This window comes from Lycorma delicatula, chromosome 2 (assembly GCF_047948215.1).
Source record: "Lycorma delicatula isolate Av1 chromosome 2, ASM4794821v1, whole genome shotgun sequence".
Lineage (NCBI taxonomy): Eukaryota > Metazoa > Arthropoda > Insecta > Hemiptera > Fulgoridae > Lycorma > Lycorma delicatula.
In genome coordinates this window covers 5,440,530-5,461,665 of record NC_134456.1, presented here as the reverse complement: position 1 = coordinate 5,461,665, position 21,136 = coordinate 5,440,530, and the positions used below count along the sequence as shown (strand labels likewise).

General features: G+C 26.5%; 1 protein-coding gene across 2 annotated transcripts in view; it reads left to right on the top strand.

Moving 5' to 3' along the window:
* Positions 1 to 3,784: 3,784 nt before the first annotated feature.
* The window catches only part of LOC142320440 (Golgi matrix protein 130 kD), a 112,744-nt gene continuing 95,392 nt past the window's right edge, over positions 3,785 to 21,136 (top strand). For both annotated transcript variants that reach the window (XM_075358215.1, XM_075358214.1), the window contains exons 1-2: positions 3,785 to 3,915; positions 19,657 to 19,851. In XM_075358215.1, coding sequence (XP_075214330.1) covers positions 3,871 to 3,915; positions 19,657 to 19,851 — 240 coding nt within the window. In that variant the 5' untranslated portion in view covers positions 3,785 to 3,870. The remainder of the gene's footprint in view (positions 3,916 to 19,656; positions 19,852 to 21,136) is intronic.

Here is a 21,136-nt window from a genome sequence, read left to right as displayed (position 1 = left end):
ACATTTAAATCTTTTAATTTTTGAAGCCAAAATGCTCGACAAAATAAAGCACTAACCAACATTTTTAATACTAGTATATTAGCATCACAATTTCGAAAAATTTGTTTTCAACTTTTTGAAAATTTGATTGCTCATGCATCAATGATTAAAACATTCATAATAATTTATTTTAAATAAATTTAAAATAAAAATTAAAAGAAAAAAGTATCTTTTTTAAGTTTGGAAGCTGCCCCATCAGGGGAGAGGTATTAAGTTATTTTAGTGACTTTATTGTTTAACAAAATTAATTTTGAACATTAAAAATTTGAAATTGTGAAAAATTTTTTTTTTTTCATTTTGGGGTCGCTTCCATTCTCAAGAGGAAACATTTGGGTAAATTAATTTTTAAGAAATCATCCCTAAGTGATAATACATTTAAAAATTGTTTTAAAAAATACAAAAATATAGTCATAGTTCTAAATAAACCAAGTTGTGTTTTTCTAAGAAGGGAGTGAAAAGTTTTGGCTATTTTTTTTTTTTCAAGAAATATTTAAGTTATGAAAAAAATAATAATTTTATATTTTAAATGCAATGGGTAACTTGCGAGTTAGGATTTAAATTTAAATTGTTTTAAAAGATCTTTTAAAAATTAAGAAAAAATTATTTAGATATGTACATAAGCACAAACATCCATCTGATAAAAATATTTTTTTTTGGATTTGGAAGTATTAGAATAAAATAATCTTTTTGCAAATTATTTACAATTAAGTTAAATCTATTTTTTTAATGTCTCTCCTTAAGGCACATTACTTAAAAAAGACCAATTTTTTTAGACTTTTTTATTGCCTGATCTATATTCTATCTCAAATAGCCAATACAAATTACTGCTACAGCCAAGAATGTAAAATTAACGACAAAGTAATTCACAATTGAATTACAATTGAAGTTAATAGAAATTTTTGAACACATATTTATATACACATTGAACTAAAATGGAGGGAATTCAGGGTTTTTTAAACAATTTTAAGTATTATGTTTAATATTTTAATAAAAAGTAAATATAGCTTCATTAAGCGAAGTAAGTTTATTTTAATCAATACAGATCATATACAAACTGTAACTAAAACAATCTCTTGAGCATTCAGATTGATTACCTTTAATATTTACATACTAACATTGTAGATTTTACATCCAAGTACACTTTACTACAATGTTCTTTATTTTCATCAATTCTTGGCATGACTTTCTAATGATTTGAGTATGTAATTAAAAATAAATGATTTTCTTAAAAATACTTTATCTTTAATATCCCCCTAAATGAAAAAATCCACTGGGATAAGATTAGATCTTTGTATTCAACTGACTCTCAGTGACCTATCCACCTAATGAGAAATTTTTGGTTAAGTTGTAGGACATAGGGAATATGGGCAGGAGCTCCATAAAATGAAAATTATTATTCTTTATTATAAATATAACTCATTTACATGAAAAGCCTGCCCAAACTGTAATCCAAAGTTGATTAAATTGTTTCTCAGTTGTTATGTGAAGGTTTTCTTTTGAATAATAGATACAGTCATGCCTATTGATATTGACACCTGATAGTTTAAAGTTTGACTTATTGGACCAAACAGTTTTTTGAATAATGCAATCACCTTATTTTTCATTTAAAATTACCTCACAGAATTGCAAACGATAATCCAGATCATCCTCTAATAATCCATTCATTAATCTTGGCCAGTAAATTTTTAAATCTAAAAAAATTTTATCAGACAATCCAAAGGTAAGTGTTCAATATCCAATTGGCTAGATGCTTTCTGCTTTATTTTTTGGGCTTTGAATAAATGCCTAAGCAACTAACAATAGTAATTATTACTGTTCAGCCTCTCTTTTGCACATACTGATAGACTCTGATAGTCTGATCAAATTAATCATATATTCTGTAAATGGTTAGCCTAGATGGTAGAGGTGTACCAAATCATTCTTGCCATTTCTCTTGAACCTTTTCAGAACGTTGTCTTCCAGTATTTTCCAAAAAAAATTCATTGGTTAAATTATCATCCAAAATGGTGCCATTTGCATTTCTAAGTTGGAATACAATTGTACACCTACTTTTGCACTCTTCTCAGGTGTATTCATAAATATTAACACAAGGATAAGTTAAAATTTTTAATTTTCTAACATCAGTCTAGAAATATAGATAATTCATGTTTATGGACACCAAACGATTATTTGATAGTCCATTTTTGTATATTGAAAACTCAATGACTTTTTGATCGACCCCATGAGATGGTATCATATTTAAGATAGGAATGTACATAGGCATAATAAGCAATTTAATAATGATGATGAGCTTACATTTGTATTAAAACATTTAGTTAACCAGTAAAATATTAATTAAAAATATAACTCAACAGATATGCATTAATCTGAGGTTTGATAAAATAAATTTCCAGCAGTACGATAAAGTTAAATTAAAGCCAAAGTAATGTTCGTTATTACATTTTTACGATCTCTAGCATGAAAATCTTACCCTCCATACATTTATCACATAAATACAAAAATATTACAATAAATTTATAAATAAAAACTTTAAAAAAAGTCAGTTTATTATTGATATCACTATTATACAGGTCTAGTTATTTTCTTTTTATTCCAAAACATTTCTAAAATTAGAAATACTGGACTATATTATACTAGTGCAGTAATTTTATACATGTAATAGTTAATTTAACCTTTGTATTTATTTAATTTCTTTTTAATTATAGTTTTTAAATTTGTAAAATTCTATTCTGATTTTGCTCCTGATTTTAGATTACCTTATGCATCCTGTAGAAAGGGATGGATTATTAATGTTTTACATCACCTGTTTCAGCCTTCTTATTATTGCAATGGATAAAAAGGATTGCTGTAAATGCTTGTGTGCAAAGTATTTAATTTTCCCTTTGCATTTAATTTAATTTAATAAAATCTGAAGGTAATTAACTTTTTTATTTTCGTTTGTAATTCAGCAAATTTGTCTCAATATTTAAAATAAATTATTTATAAACTTTGGCATTGGAGGTGTCCTAAAATCATATAATTTAAAATTTTTCTCGCTATGTGGATATGCAAATCAATCAGCTAACTTTTACGCTTATTTTCCTTCGAGTTTAACGGAGCTTAAGTTTACTTTTATCTCGTCATCAATCAATGAATCATGAATCATTCATTCAATCAATGAAGAATTATTTAAATGATATGACGTAGCGGGTAAAATATCACCTGATTAATCTGTACAAGGTTGTCAGACTGGACTGTCCGAAGTACTTCACTGTTTTTGATCACTTTTGTACCTCCTTCGACTTATTGATTATAATCTTAAACATACATTCAGAAAATTATAACTGTTATATTATTATAATATAACTGATTAAAATTTTATCTTTCTATTTAATAATTCAAACAAAACTATTTGGAGCTGTATTATATATCTAAGAAGAAATTCAAAATTTATTCAGAATCATACAATGATCTCTAACAGGATATTATTATTATATTTATATATTACATAATACTGTTATATTATTATTAGTGATTAGAAGTTTATTTCCCTATTTAATAATTCAAACAAAACTATTTGGAGCAGTATATCTAAGAAGAAATTCAAAATTTATTCAGAATCGTTTTATTTTGTAATTTGTAGGCTAAGACTAGCAAGTGATACTTTTTTAAATTAGTTGTGATGTCTTTGGAAAAATTGTTCTTAAAAACTCTACTTTTACGATGTTGGCTTATTTATTGTTTTCTTTAAGCGCTATCTATTGTCGTTCATTGTAACTATTTTATTAAATCTGAATTGCAAATTTGGCACTTTTTGTTTTGTTGGCATATTTATATTAATTGTATTTGAAAATGGCTGATAAGGATCCACAAAAACTTGCTGCTGCTAGAAGAAAGGTAATACAATCTCTTTAATTTTAATTTTTTTGAAATTCTTAATTTGTAAAGTAAGATAGTGGTGTGATAACTAACCTAAAAATTAACATCTGTCAAAAATGACGTGTACAGTATCAGAATGTTTTTGTTTTTTATTTAATTTGTGTCTGGTATAACAGCTGAAATGGAACTATTTGAATATGCTCAAATGACTCTTTGTAATATGAGATTAATAAATCCTATTTTTCTATATTTACACTGTATTATCGTAGTCCAAGCTGTATTAACCTATTCGTTAAATTATTTATACTAGTTATCTTTCGGTTTGTAGGTATGAAAATTATTTAATTTTAAATGTTCAGCAATGTGTTTGAGTATTACCATCAACAAATTGCGATTTGTCAAAAAGATTTATTTGTAGAAAATGGAACAAACATGTTTTTAATATTTTCATCAACAAATCGATTTGTTGATGAAAATATTCAAAACATTTTTGCTCCATATTTTACATATACATCTTTTTGCCTGAATAAATAATTTCAGAATAAATCAAGCATTTGAGCTTCATAAGAGCAGTTAATTAGGAACTTTCATTAATGTGAAATTGTAAAGTGTTGGGAATAATTTCAGTTTATATTTAAACATTTATTCAACTTTTTATTCTTCTGATGTGTGTTTTTATTTTTCATTTTAATGTAAATCTAAAAAAGTTTCAATATTTTTAATTGATTTTGTCATCTGGTTTTTCTGTTCCTGTTCATGATTTCCTGCTATAAGTGTTATTTTCTGTGATTTAGAGCAGATGAATTTCTTGGGAAAACTTTAATGGATTTTTATTTACTAAATTTATTTAAAATTTCAAAGTAAATTACGTTCTGTTAAAATGGGGTTTTCTTCATGGCCATTTAACATGTCCAGTGCTATGGTATATACTGAATAAGGTACCTAGTATGCTAAAAAATATTTTTCAATAAATACTTATCAAATGTATTGAAGTGTAGAATATAGCCAGAATCTTTTTTTAGGATTTTTGTTTTGCAATTTGTGACATTATGATCGAGTAGTGCGCACTGTGAATGAACTGATTATAGCTAGTCATGCAATGTTCCCTTTCTTTTCTTTGTTTCAACGAATATATTATACATTACTACCACTAATTTCAATAATACTAATTTATAAGTTTTATGAATTTATTTACAGCATTTATAACCAACCTCACTGCTCTACAGTCCACTTATTTGATTTCTTGGGACTTATCAAAGCATTCAGCTGGGCACAAAGCTGACTGCTCTGGACAAACTTGAATGTTGTTTGCTTTCTTTTTCCATTTTTGTTACAAACTTTGCAAAGTTTTCTTTTCCTCCCACCTTTTGCACCTCTCTTTTCATTTTGTGCGGGTTGATGCATGTTATGGCATCCTGTAGGAGTTCGTTTCAGCTGTTCCACTTTAGGTGGCTATAATATAATTCTTCTATGACCTTTAGACTGAAGTCATACATAGAAAGTCATGCTGTCTGCATGTTATATAAGTGGTGTACATTGACCATAAGCATTTGTAAAATATGGATGAATATTTTCTTGTACCACCGAATTGTTTTCTTCTCACAAGGATAATAAGTCATTATCTGGTCCGTTCTGTCTACACCTTTCATATGTGCATTATAATATACAATGGATTTTGGTTTCTCTCGTTCTTGTTTTCTTTTATTTATTATTGTGCACATTTTGTTGTTAAACTTAGAAGAGATGTAGGTGACAAGTGTTTTATTGATCCACTTTCCGATCATAATCTCATATGCATATTGGTTAATGGTTTCACCTTTTTCAAAATTGTACTTTTAACTAAATCCAGGGAATGCTTCTGATCAATTCATGGAATACCAGTACAATATGCATCTTCTGCAAGAAGTTTGGAAGTGAGGCTAAAACTATTATAATATTTGTCTATGAATGAGTGTCCATGATTTAATAATGCATACATGAGATGCAGATGACTTTTTCACAGTGACCTTTCCCTGAAAAAAAGTCATTGCCTCTGCCGTAAACAGCAAACTTAAAAATGAGCCTTTCAGGCACAACTGTATGATGCAGGACGGGTAGCCATTGTAAATAATAAGTTAGATGAAAAAAATAAAATAACTTACAATAAAGAATGTGTGGACTTACTGGCTCTGACACTACGAACTACGTGTAAAGTAAAAAAACACAATTGGTGGGAAACCAGATACATAAACTACATGAATAATATCTACTTACAATGTTCACAACATATGATCTACTTCTGCTAAGAGCTGAGTTCAAACTAAACCATAATAAACATTATTATAATGGTACTCATAAACGAGTAGTCCGCTCCTAGTGGCGGATGACAACTACTCAGATTTGAGTAGCCTGCGCTAAACATGTTAAATGATGTGTTCTTTCTGAGGTTTTCTCACTTTCAAAGTGTTTTATGCTAACAAAGCTGAAAAAAAATTTTTTTAAAATTCTTTTCAGTGTAAAAAGAAGTATTTTTCTCCTAATATGAATTAAAATGTTATTTTTTATCCCTCTTTCACTTTTCACTATGTTTCTTGAACATGTATGTACCTTCTGAACATTTTCAAGGAATATTCCTCTCTATGCTTTGTTCCCCTGTGAGCTTTCTTTTCCCTCATAAATTTCTGTTTCTTGTTTCCTTAGCATAGCTTCCATTCCAAGTAATATAATTAAACAACTTTTTTCTTTTACAGTCTATCTTTAAAACTATACGTTAACAGTTTTCTACCTTGAAAAGAGTCATATCTTTCATTTTGCTATGTTTTGTTCATTTTGAATGGATTCCCCATTCTCAAAATCCCCTATTTCATGGGCTGAAATTCCTCCTTTGATTCTTTTAACACTATGATTTGGCTTTTTTATTTCTTTTCTGTTCAGTATAGTGAAACAGAAAAAAGCATGGTGTTTCAGCATTTTTGTTAAAAAGTTGTTTGCAACATACAGATTCTTGTTTCACTCCAGTCTCAATGATCTTTTTGACTGTTTTGTCATTTAGTTAACTAAAACCTACCACTTTTCTGTTTCACGTACAATTTCTCTATTTAGTTTTGTTTTAGAGTATGTGTTAGTTAATGTTGTTTTGATTAAGTTTACAGTTTTGTTGTCTAATCCTAATTCTGTTAATGCTGAAAATTGATGTTCTGTTTACGGAATCGTATGCTTTTTGAAAATCATTAAAAATTGTAACATATGTTCTGTTTTGACATTTATCAGGAAAAAACTTCTACAGGATACTTAAGTCTCGCTGTCAAATGATTTCTTTCATTAGTAAAATACATATTCCTTTTCACTTTTAAAACTTTATGTTAGCATCTTCAGATAAGACATCCTATTACATTTCATGCCCCTCTTTAGTTTCTAAAGCTAAACTATTATTTTTATAGAAAGTATGTGTACTTGAGTTTAAGGCTTTATAAAAATAAAACAATCTATTAAATTGTAAAACAAATAACATCACCTTTTAAATTAATTATGCTTAATTTAATTATGCATATATATATATATATATACTTTTTTCTCTGAATAGTTCAGCTTGGAAATGTTAGATCATTTATTTATTTGTGGCTGTTTTTTTCTTCTGTTTTTCTACCTGCCCAGTATCTCTTCATTCTTTCTGATATCTTTTTCTTTCGTTCTTCAGAAAGTTCAGCTCTGTTGTTTTTGCCTTTTGGCGCTTCTTGGAACCTTTTATTTTTATCTTTTAATAATCTCTTTAAAATTTCTTTTCTCTTATAATTTTTTCAGTTATCTTCAGTATTTTTAGGTCTTCTTGGACTTATGTGAACCTTTTGCCTTTAGTTTTTTTACTTTGGAAGAAATCAAAAATTTGTTTAGTCAGTCTACTGATATTAATTCTAAATAAATGGGAGTAAAATGCAATTCGTCTTTTCCTTATTGTGTCTTGGCAATTTTTCAATTTTAATAAAAAGTTTGTTATTTAGAATTAATTTTACCTGATTATTTTGAAATATAGGACTTGAAATTTTTTCTTATAATTTTCGTAATTTTTTTTTCTCTAGATTTTCTAGTTGACTTTTGTTGCACAGGTTTCTGCCACATAGAGTCTTCTGGCTTTATATTAGTTCTATAGTTAAAAATTTTGAGTTCCATGATAAAGACTGTGTGTGATGTCATTTTTGTTAGCTGGAAAGCTAATTTCATTTTATTAGCTCTAACTGTTAATGCTTTTTTATGTAAAGAATTCCAACTGATCCACTCCCTCAGATATTTGAAATTATCCAAATTCTCTATTTTTTATATTACTTATACTAAAGAAATTCAGGCAGTTTTTATCGTCAAAATTTTTGTTTTCTCAAATGCCATTTTTAATCCCATTTTAGCGGCTTGTTTTTCTAATTCTTTAATTTGTTGTTCAGTATCTTTCCAGTTTTTAGTTAATAATACCATATCATCAGCAAAAGCTAAACAGTTAATTTTGTCCTCTAGCTCCCAGACTTATTACATTATTTTTTTCAAAATTTTTGTTCCATTCTCTAAGTACCTTTTCAAGAGCATATTTAAAAAGTAGTGGAGAAAGTCCATCTCCTTGTCTTACGTCAATTTCAATGGGACAAAGATCAGATAATTCTTCTAGAAATTTTGTTTTAGATTATGCGTTAGTTAATGTTTTGCGGTTTTGTTATGTAATCCTAATTCTGTTAATGTTGAAAAAAGTGATGTACTGAATTGTATGCTTTTTGAAAATTGGTAAAAGTTATAACATATGTTCTGTTTTGACATTTACAATATTTCATAATATTTTTGAGATTAAAGATTTGCTCTGCACAAGATCTATTTTTTCTAAATCCATCCTGATATTCACCCATTTGAGGTTTGGCACGATTAAGAATAGCTTTGGATAAGTTTTTTATGTAACTTCCAAAAGTGAAATTTCCCTGTAGTTATTTGGGTCTGTTTTGGATCCTTTTTTACGAAATGGGTGAATGCAATCTTCAGGAATTTTTTGTTATTCCATATTTCGCTAAACATTTTGACTAGGGATTCTTTTGCTTTTCTGTTGGCCTTCTTCCACATTTATGCTACAATTGAACTTTCCCCTGAAGCTTTATTCTTAAATTAAGTTTTGAATTTCATCCAAATTCTTGTTCATTATAAATTTGGATGAAATCCAAATTCATCCAAATTTATAATGAACAAGATGAGCAAGATTCTATGATGTGCTCATGTTACTGTAATTCCTGATGAGATTAAGATAATTGTATTTAGTAGGGGAACTTCTAATGGATTAAATGGTTTAATGGATTTTGGTGGTCAGTTTATCCCAATTTCAATTGATGGTGCTAGTCTTGAGTGAAAGAATATTCAGAAAAATGATACAAAGAATATTATTTCTGAGATAATGAATATGATTATTCCTATTTTTATTAGTTATTTTACTTTATTTGTATGATTTCCTTGAAATGTTGCTTCTCGTGTGATGTCTCGTCATCATAATATTATTGATATTGTTGATAAGGTTAATCCTAATATTATTAAGTTATATTCTTTTGTTTGGGTTCATTTTACAGTTCCTGTTAATATTGTTATTACATTTATTGATAGCATAATTGGTCACGGTCTTTTTGTTACTATGTGAAATGGATGATTTTTCAACAGAAAAGGGGTATTTTTTCTATAGTTATTCCTTTTGGCCGTATATTTATTGTTGTCGAAATGAAATTGATTGCTCCTATGATTGATCTTAAACCTGCGATGTGAAGGGAAAAAATAGTCAGGTCTACTGAAGGTCCTGAATGTGCAATTTGGGCTGAGAGAGGGGGGTAAACAGTTCATCCTGTCCCTGATCCTGACCCTACGATTGATATTGCGATTAAAAGTGAAATTGATGGTGGTAGTAATCAAAATCTTATATTATTTATTCGTGGGAATGCCATGTCTGGTGCACCGATTATTATAGGAACTAATCAGTTTCCAAATCCTCCAATTATAATAGGTATAACTATAAAAAAAATTATAATGAATGCATGAGATGTTACGATGGTATTATAGATTTGGTCATTTTTAATTATTGATCCTGGTTGTATTAGTTCTAATCGAATAATTATTCTTCTTATTGTTCCAAGTAATCTAGCTCAGAGCCCAAAAATAAAATAAGAGTTCCGATATCTTTGTGATTTGTTGAAAATATTCATTTATTCATTGAGAATGGGATGGCTGATTTAGGTGATAGATTGTAAATTTATTTAAGGTTTTAAACCTCTCATTATTTGTCTTGTATTCAATTATGACTCTATTTTGCAAATATAGAGGTGCGTTACTTGCTAAGGCTTATTTATAATAATAATTTTAACTTTGAAGGTTAATAGTTTTTTTAACTTAAATCCTTCTTTTTAGTTTAATTTAAAAATTATTATTATTGGAATTCCTATTAAATTTAAGATAATTGGGATAATTGATTCTTTTTTTATTATTTTTTTTATTTTTTATTTATTTGATTTGGTTATTGTAGGGATTATTATGTTTAAGTATATGTATGTTGACATAATTGATGAAATTAGTATAATTAATGGAATTGTTGGTGCTATACAAATTGTTGATTTTATAATTATTCATTTTATTAAAAATCCTGTAGTTGGAGGTATACCTCTTATTGATAATGATGAAATTATTAGAGATGTTTTTGTTAAATTCGTTTGAGTATTAATTTGGTTTAGAAAATTGATGTTATTCTTCTTGAATGTGTTTATTATGGTTAAGTTGATTATGGTATACATAATTAATAGAAGAGTAAATTGTTGTTTTGAAATTATTAATGAAAAGATTATTACTGGTGAATTTGAAATTGATGAATATGCTATTAATTTTTTTAGTGATGTTTGTTTTATTCCTGAGATTGGTGCTATGATTATCGATATAATTATTGATGCTATTATTAGTTTAATTCTGGTTATTTGGGTTGCAATAATTGTAGGAATGATTTTTTGTATAGTTATCATTATTATACATATTTCTCATCTTATTATTTGTATGATTCTTGGTACTCATAGGTGGAATGGGATTATACCTATTTTTATCAAAATTCTCATTATTATTAAAATTCTTTCATTAATGGGGCAGTTAATGATAGCATTAATAATTATTGAGGTTATTATAATTGATGATGATATTCTTTGAATAATTAAATATTTTATAGATTGTTCATTTATTTTATTTCTTTTTTTTAAAAGGGGTAGAAAAGAAATTAAATTAATTTCTATAGATATTCATGAGAATATTATTCTGTTGGAGGATATTGTTATAATAATTCTTACGGTTATTGTTGTGATAAATATTATTTTTGATAAATTTATTTAATTAAAAAGAGAATTTATTCATCGATGGGGTATGAACCCATAAGCTTAATTTAGCTTATATTTTTGTAAAAGGATGTGTGATGCATTAAGAATTTTGATTTCTTTAGTTTCAGTATAATTCTGGATTTTACAATTTAGCATGAGTGAGGTTTCACTTAATTTACTTCATCAAAGTAATCCTTTAATCAGGCATCCTGCTTGAGTATAAAAATCCATTGTTTTTTTTCCTTTTTTTTTTATACGGTACATTATTTGCTTATTTGGTTTTTTTTAATTTTTTGCAATTTTTTTGCAATTTTTAATTTTTGAGTTTAATTTTTCAACAAAAATTTTTTCGTTATAATAAGATATTTATATTATATCATTCAATTGATTAATTATTATGTTACAAAAAAGAAAAAAGATAGTTATATTATAATATATATATTATATATAGTAATATATTTATTTAAATATAGCTATTTCTCCCTTTAATATTTAATCTTATTAAATATAATATTTTAATTCATAAGTGTTATATAAATTAAAAAAATTATTATATAATAGATAACCTCTTATATTTAAATAAAGATTTTAATATAATATAGATTTTAATTTAATGTAAAATAGTTTTTGTAAAGATAATCATCTAAAATAAATTATTTAATTAAATGCATCAATAAGATATTTAATTAAAATTATTTTTAATTTTAATTAAATACCTATTTCATAAGGATTTAATTAAAATCAACTTTTAATTAAATTAAATAGGATTTTATTAAAAATAATTTTATTCATTCAAATAAATTTTAAAGTTTAAAAAACCTAAGGAATATAATTATATTATAATAAGTGTATTTAAAAATACATAATTACTAAAAAAAAAAACCTCATGGTTTAATTCTTATCTTAAGGTTTAGTTTAATAAAATAATTACATATGTTTTATTTAAGTATTTTATTTGGTTCCTTAAGAACAAATTTATTATTATACTATTGTTATTTTCAATATTAAGATTATTTATTGTTTAAGTTTATTTTTATATATTTTGAACCATTGCTTTTTTTTATATAAAATTATGATAATGTTAGGGGTAGCTTTATCTTATATTTGTGTGGCTTTTAGTTATCAACTTTTAAGTTTACTTTTATTTATTTTAACTACTGTTTTTTATTTAAATTAGATAATGTTAGGGGTAGCTTTATTTAATATTTCTTTAACTTAAATTATTAGCTTTAGATTTTATTGACTGGTTTAGGCTATAATTTTATTTAACTTCAGTTAGGGGTAGCTTGAAGTTATGTTTGTTTAAGGGAGAAGATCCTTTTTTGAATGTAATTTGTTTTATTTGTTGTTTAAAGATTTGGTTTATAATGAACAAGATTGGTTCATCTCTTGGTTTTAAAGATATGGTTTTTAATTTTGAGATTAAAACTTCTTTTAATAAATTTTGGAAGTATTTGGCTAAGATTTTACTGATATCTGTGTTAAGTGTTTTTCGACCATCCTCATCTTCCATTACATTTGTTAATTTTTGTTTAAATGTTTGGTAGTAGTTGCGAGAATTATCTTTATTAAAGTTTTCATTTATTTGGTTTAAAAGTTCTTTCTCATTCATTTTTCTTGACTTGTTTTATCCTTCTACCAAGTTCTTTTCAGGTATTAAGAAAAATTTTCTTATTTTCCTCATTTTTGGTGGCTTTTTGTCTTGTACTTAAGACCATCACATTTTGACGTCCACCATGCTTGTTTTTTTAATACTCTTGTGTGACTCTGCTTTTTATATCATTTTGGTTTTAATATTTTTTCTCACCTTTCGTGCCTTAAGTCTTCTGTTAATTTTGAAAATTCATCAGCATTTTGTATTAATTTCTCAGGATCAATCTCTTTAGTATATTAGAGTTCCTTTTTATTTTCGGAATTACTTTAAATTTTATTTTCAAGGAGTGGTCTGAATCTAAATTAGCACTTTTTAAACTTTAACATTTTGAATCTCTTCTTGCTAAACTCTTTTTGTAGCTATGTGATCAAGTTGAATTCTTGTAAGTGGGGAGTTGGCGTGATCATGTTTTTGTTCTATTTGAGTGGCAATTCCCTGAAAGCTATGGATTTTAAAATCAAATTATGTGATTGGCAAATTTCTATTAATCTTTCCCCATTTTTATTGGTTCTTTTGAGCGCAGGGTATTTTCCCACTACTTGCTTAAATTTCTTTACTTTCCAATTTTGCATTAAAATCTCCCAAGGGTATTATGTTTATCTGAAATATTTTTGCAAAATGTCATTTAGTTTATCCCAAAATAGTTTCACTTTTTTTTTGTTTCTACTATTTTCTCTGTTAATAGGTGCATGTGCATTAACTATCGAATAAATTTTATTTGTGCTTTTCAATATAAGTAGGGAAAGTCCTTTGTTACATGATTTGAAGTTTAGAATAGAATTTAGGATATTTTTTTTTTATGATGAAATCAGTACCTAGATCTGGCATGTACTACATTATTCTTGCACCTTTTTTACCTTTATAAATTCTGAAACTTTCAGAGTCAAAAAATTTTGGTCTGTAAACTGTTTTTCTTGTAGAGCTGTTATAATGTTTTTAGTTTTTAGTGTCTGTTAAAAATTTTAATTTTCCTGTTTTGAAAAGTGAATTTACTTGAAGGTTGAGATAACGTTTGGATTTTTATACTAATTTTGTTTTTTAAAGGTTTCCAAGTTGTTTTGATTCACACAATGAGATTGCAGATTACCCAAAACCGAATATCTGCTTGTACACATTTGTGTGATGGATTGGGTACCACCTGGGGTAATATTGTTATTAACATCACACATATGATAATATGTTTTGGTAATTTCCAGAAACATTACAGATAATACAACCAAGGTTGTAAGCCTTGGAGAGTCAAGCCAGCCATCCTAACATGGGAAACAGATGTTGACCAACCGCATCTGAATCTGGGAACAGACAGCTGGATTTTTGATTTCTGTGTTGGTCTGCAGGTGGTATTTTATTTCCCATCTCCCTGCATATCTGCAGAGCCTTCCCCTATCCACTACCTGTGGGTGTGTCAAGTAGAGGTACAGATGACCCTCCTAGGACATATTTATATATATAATAATTTTTCTAAAATCTAGCATTCCAAGATAAGGGCAGCAATAGATGGCAACAAATTTTCAGATATAGATAATGATAATGCATATATTTTAATTATTTATATAGTACTATAGTATTTGCTGCCCAAACAAGTAGTATATTTTGTTTTTATCCTATTTAATTTAATTTTATCATAATTGATATATTTTTATATATGTAACTTTAATTTCAATAATTTTAATTAATATTAATTTTTAACATTTTTTAAATTTCTTCTAAAATAATATAAATTTGAAAATTTTTAACCATTAATTGTAATTTAATTTTAAATCTGATATATAACATTTATTATATATTATATATTTTAATTATCGTTTTGAGGTTAAAATGTAATTTGGTAATAAACATTTATAAAGAAGAATTACAACTGATGATGTGGGTTGCCACTTAAGTGGCAACTTTAATGTCCACTATCGTAGACATTATGAAAAAATAAGGTTAGAGTCATTTTACCTTATTTAATTCTGTAATTGGGTGGTGGATAAAATTAAGTTACATTACAATATTTATAATAATATGTATATATATATATATATATATATATATATTGTTTTTTTTTATTAGGATTCTTTTCATGTTGTGGTGAATAGCATGAAAAATTGGTGCTGTTTTTTTAGCTTTTTGTTTTATACCTTGAATTTTATCGCTTGTTACTAAAAGGAACCAGTAGGCCAAACACATGATCAAATATTTGCACAAGTTTGCCCATTCTGTTATCACATATAAAATTTCAGATCGATGTTTTTGATTTGTAAAACTACAGTTTGTTTGGATCTATATGATGTACAAATACAAGGCAAGGTAAACACATTACCTTCATGATTATTTGTAATTAATGAATACGAAGTTTAATAAAATAAAACTCTTTGCTAAATATATATTTTATAGGGAATTTTATTCATTGCTTTACAACCGAAAGAATTAAAATTGCTTTTCAGAAATTCAGTTTTTTTCCTTTTCTCATAGCCAGTCATTTCTATGTTGCAAAATTATGTATTGCAATATAATGGTCATACAAAATGCACCCATTATCTAGTAAAAGCTTCACTGCCAAAATTCCATTATACTCTATGTATCACCATTATTATTAAATTATAGAAATAAAAGAAAACAGTAATTAGCAAAAATAAAATAAGATTACTCTATGTTATTTACTTTTTAAAGCAGAATATGATTATAAATATGTTTTAATTGATGTGTTTATTTTTTTGTATAAGTTATATGTTTCTGGTCTAAAATTAATAAATAAATAATATAAATTTATAATAATTGTTACTTTTTCTATTTATTTTAACTTAATGACAATACTTGCCTTAATTATTGATTCAAGAATTATCAAAACAAAATAAAATAGATTTTTTCATATTGGTTTGAGTTAATGTGAATTATATAAACATTGCTGTGGTGAGTTAGTTACTCTTGGCAACACTGCTACTGGTCATTGACCAGTAGCAGTGTTGAATCATTTTTTGAGCTCAAAAATGATTTTCTTTACTCTTTCAGTCATCTCTCTTAACAAATGTGTTATTATTTAGGTCTAATATTTGCTAAAAATAATAAAATCCACCTTTTATCAAACCAGACAACAGAACTGTTTTTGTATAATTTAACTCAGTACTTCAATTTATGAGAAGTGTTTTTATGCTTCTGTTGCTATCTTTAACAATTTTTTTTCATAAAAATATTATATAGATGAATTTTTAAATAATTTTAATTTAAATATTAAAATCAAAACCCCTGAAATTTTTACATCTTCATTCAGCGTGGTATATAAATATATTTTCAAATAATTTTCACATGTTTTTCTAAATTGTGAATTATTTTTTATACAAAATTATTTCATGTGTTTATATTTCAAATTATTATTATAGACCTTAATATCATCTGTTTTTTATTTTATAATTCATTTTTTTTTTTTATGATTGTATTCTAATCAAGATTTTACTATGGTTTCCCTTGATCTATCCTGGCAAATGTTGGGGCAGGCCTTTTTTTCCATGAAGTAGCACACCTAACCATTCCTGAAATTATTTATGTAATGTATTATTAATAAGTAACATTAATAATGTATTATTATTTATTATTAAGATTCAAAGATTGATTGACGCAAATCAGTATTCCTTTTAAATAACATAATGTTTATTATATGACGTTTATTTCCAGTCATTCAATGTAGTGACTGTATAATAATGATATTAATACATTAGATTTATTTGTTTTTAGTTACAAAAACATATAATAGTAAGAAATACAACAACACTAGCAGTATATTCAATAATAATACTAAATAATTAAAAGCAGGTGTTTTAATATGTGAATTTATTGATTATTTAAAAAAGTCCCCTTGAAGTTTCTTATGGTATATTTATATGCAAATTAATAATTTACTTTATTTTAGCAATATGTGTTAACACATAAAAAAAACTGAAAAATTAATTGAAAAGCAATTTTTTTTTATAGATTTAGCACATAAAGTGTAGAGATGGATCAAAATTTTGAGTATCCGGGTTTAAAATTTCCAAAGTTTCAAAATTTCCTTGGTCCAAAAAACATTACAGAACTTTTCTGAAGATGTATGTTTGTACTTATATGTGTTGGCCTCTATTATTATCTATAGATTGGCTCAACTTCGGTTCTTTGAGAATGATTCAAAAAATTTCTATATATGACTATGTTAGTAAATTTTGGACAGAATTAAAAAGAGGCGGTATAGTTTTGCAATTTTGGATTTTTTACCTTTCATTTTGTGATCATAGAAAATTAACTTTAGTACCATAAAAGTTAGTGTAAAATTAATTTAAGTTATTTAAAATTCCCAAGTTTTATGTCAATTGAATTTAAGAATGGAGGGGAGATATTCAGCCTTATTTTTAAATATTTTGTGCCAAATACCTCAAAAATCCATTGACTAAAAAAGTTGAAATTTAGTACAAATATTTGGCTGTACATATCATAGATGGCGTGATTTTTTTATCCCATTAGACAAGGGTGGTACCATGTACATTACCCACATTTATTTTTGTTTAGTTAACCATAATTTTTATTAGTCTTGTTGACTAACATTGTACTAAATCAGGCCTACTTAGTAAAGTAAATAATTACTTCAATAAATTCTTCTAAGGACCAAAAAGAAAAGAGGGTTGAATGGGATATGTAAAATGTGAATTCTTTTTTTGAACTTTTCAAGATTGAAAATTCAGTTATTAATGTAGAACATGCATGAACGTTTTAAAAAAGTGATTCTGATACTTCATAATATTTTCTGAAACTTTATTTATTTTCTGATAAACTATTAGAAATTATAATAATAGCATGTTTTTAAGTTTTGTCAGTTATTAAAAATGTTATTTGGAGTAGTTTTTGAGTTTTGTTTCTTTTAATTGTGATAATAGAAACATCATTAGGTCAAGGGGGTCAACTGAGACCAAACATTTTTTTTAAGATTTGATTTTTTCTCAAATGTATTTTTAATGCTGCATTATTTTCAGGTAAAATATACTTTGATCAAGGGAGTCATATCTGCTTCTTGCCCTGATTCTTGCCAAACCAATAAAAACATCATTTTAACTATTAAAAATAGTAATCGTAATAATTTGTAACCTATATTTATTAATAATATTCACAATCTTATTTTAATTTAATAGAATTATTAACTTCACAATACTAAATATTGTCTGATTTTTGCATTTGTAAAAGCCTAATAATAATAATAATATTTACAAATTTTTTAGAATTATGTAAATTTTATTTAACAACCTAATATTATTGTATTACTTTCTGTTTAAAATTTTGTTGAAATAAAGGGTAGAGCCAGGAAAGTTTTGTAATTCTTTTCTGATTTGTTTAATATGTATGCAGTATTAAACATGACATTTTACATAAACACAAACTCGCTAATTCATATCTAAACAAAGAAAATTCTTGCTTGATTATAAAACTATAAATAATGAAAAACATATACTATATTCTATCATGTAACTCTTGAATAAATTGGCTGATAACTTGGGACTATGATCTGCGTATGCTTTACAATGAGCTCATAAATTGCAGGTTATGATTTGCAAATTTCTTGTATTTTTTATTAGAAAGTTAAAAGTTGAAATAAAACCAATTGGCAAACAGTTAGTTTGTGATGAGTTACATTAATGTTCGCTATGCCACTAATAGGTAAACTGTGTTACACAGTTTTAAACTTATGAAATGTCAGTGGCTTTTCTTTGCAGTAGATCTTAATATCTGTGGTTCTTAGCCTCTATCAGATTTCCATTCATCCTTAATCATGTCTTCTTCCTTATTGTTGGGAATTATGAAAGTATCATATGAAACACTACAGTCACTTGATCTCTGTGTATTCATGTTATAAAAAATGAACAGCACTGTTTTTATTTCATATTTATTTGCACTGTTTGTGTAAATAATATGTGAGACAGATATAGAATTGCAACTGATCAACATATACATAATTTATTTGGCTACAGTCTGTGAACTAAACCTTTAAAAGTAGCGGGGGCCATAAAAAAGCTCTGCGACTGTAACAACTGAAGTGTTTTATTATTTGCATCATTTTCAGAGCAAGTTTGGTATGTTGCTTTTTTCCGTTTTTTCAATCTCCATATTCCAATTTGTCAAACAAGTGGCAATCTGAAATTTTTTTATTTGTTGTGTTACCCTAATATTTAATTTCTCATTATTAACTTTTGTCTCAATCTATTATTTGTTTTTTATTTTTTTTACTCTTAAATTGAGTTTTTCTGTCAGCAGTGAATTGATATCATTTACTGATTCACTCATTTATAGTTTATACAAAAAGAACAATATCAATGAAGATTTTTTAAAAATATTTTTTGTCACGAGATGGTTACTCCAGCCTTATTTTTTTTGAATAGATTTATAATACTCTGTTTCATATACTGTTAAAAAGTAGTTGTGGTAGGCTGTACTCTCATCTTAGCTATTTCTCAGTCATACCTCTCCTTATTTCCTAGCAGCACAATGGTATATTGTATCTAGCTTTTTCATTGTAACTACATGAGTGAGCGTATGGATTAATTAAAATAATAGGTAAATAATGTCAAAGAAGATAATGCATCACCAGTTATTGTATGATACATTGATCCTTAAAAATTGTATTCAGTTCAAATTATCAAATGTTTTTTAATACTTACAGACATCAGTTTTACAGCATGGTTTTCTTCAGCTTCCCATCTAAAATTCAAGCTTAAATTACTTAGAGTTACTAAATTATGTTCGCTATTTTAAAAATATTTATTTTCTTTTCAGTTAAAGGAATACCAAAAAAAGAGTAGAGAAGTTTCATTATCTGTTCAACAACAACAGCAGCAGCAGCAGTTACAAAATCAAGTGCCATTGCTGAAGAATACTGAAGTTCCAGCTAATAGAGAAGACATAAGACGAAACGATGGATCTACCCAGAATTATGTTTACGATTCTGGAACACCTAATAATAAGGCAGAGGTATATAATAATATTCAGTGTTCTTTGTTTTTAATTTCTGACTTATGCAACACAAAAAAGTCCTTTCCCATGAACAAAAAAAAGAGTCAGCACTAATCAAATTTTTGGCACTCATTCAAGGAAAAAACAATAAATGGAAAAAAGAAATAAAACAATCTGCAGAGGAACTGTCCCTGATTGTATGGATTGGGATAGTTATCTCTTTCAACATTAATTTTCCATCATTTTTGTTTGAATATCGTCGATCCAGAAATAATAAAAAAAGTTTATAGAACTTTTTAAAAATCTTTGTAACATTTAAAACTGTACGTAATTTTTTATAGTAGTTGATGTTTAAAAACTTTAGTTCGTAAAATGTCAACACATGCCACGTAAGTAACTTTATATTTCTACATAGTTAGAGTTTTGCACCTAGTTGTTCTTATATACATTAATACATTAATTAATAACCGTTTATTAATTATTTTATTTCCAATTTTGCATTACTGAGGCATGTTGAAAATTAAATTCTTACTTGGTGAATGTGCTTGTATTTCATTAATTATCATAAAATACTACTCTGCATAATAATTATTTGTATTAACATAAAGAGCTGTATAATTTTTGATTTTTGTGTTTTATAACAGTGTTTTTTAAATTTTTTAATACTTTTTGTTCAGAAAGTCAATAATTAACTTTCTGAAAACTATATTTTTACGTAATTTTTGCTTAGAATATATTTTTATTATCAATAAAACTGGAACTAAAATGTTTCTTTTAATGTTTACTTATTCACAAAAAAATTAACTAATTAAATAAAAAAATTGATGCACAACTATGTGTACAAAGGGCATTAGGGAAGTTTTGTAATGAAACTTAGTGTTTTATAATTTTTCAAAATAATTTCCACCACACATATACACCTCTCCATCCTTCAAAACCAGTCTTCAAAGAAACCCCGCTATGTTTTGTTAGAGATTTGGACATGCTCATCGTCCCAATCCCTTAGGAGGTTGTCATCGCCAGTAAAATGCTTCCTTTTCAGTCTGTTCTTCACCTGGGAGAACAGTGGAAGTCACATGGAGCGAATTCAAGACTATAGAGAGTGTGCTCATAATTAACAGATTTATTCCAGTGCTGATCAAATACTCTGAGGAAACTTTGAAGTGATGTGTGGAGGTTTATCGTAATAAAGAAATCATGTGTCTATCCTTGAGATTAGATGCAGATTCTTGAGAGCTTTGATAAATTTAGGCAGGCATTCCTCTGTATACCACTTTCTTGTAACTGTCTTCTGAGTTTCCAA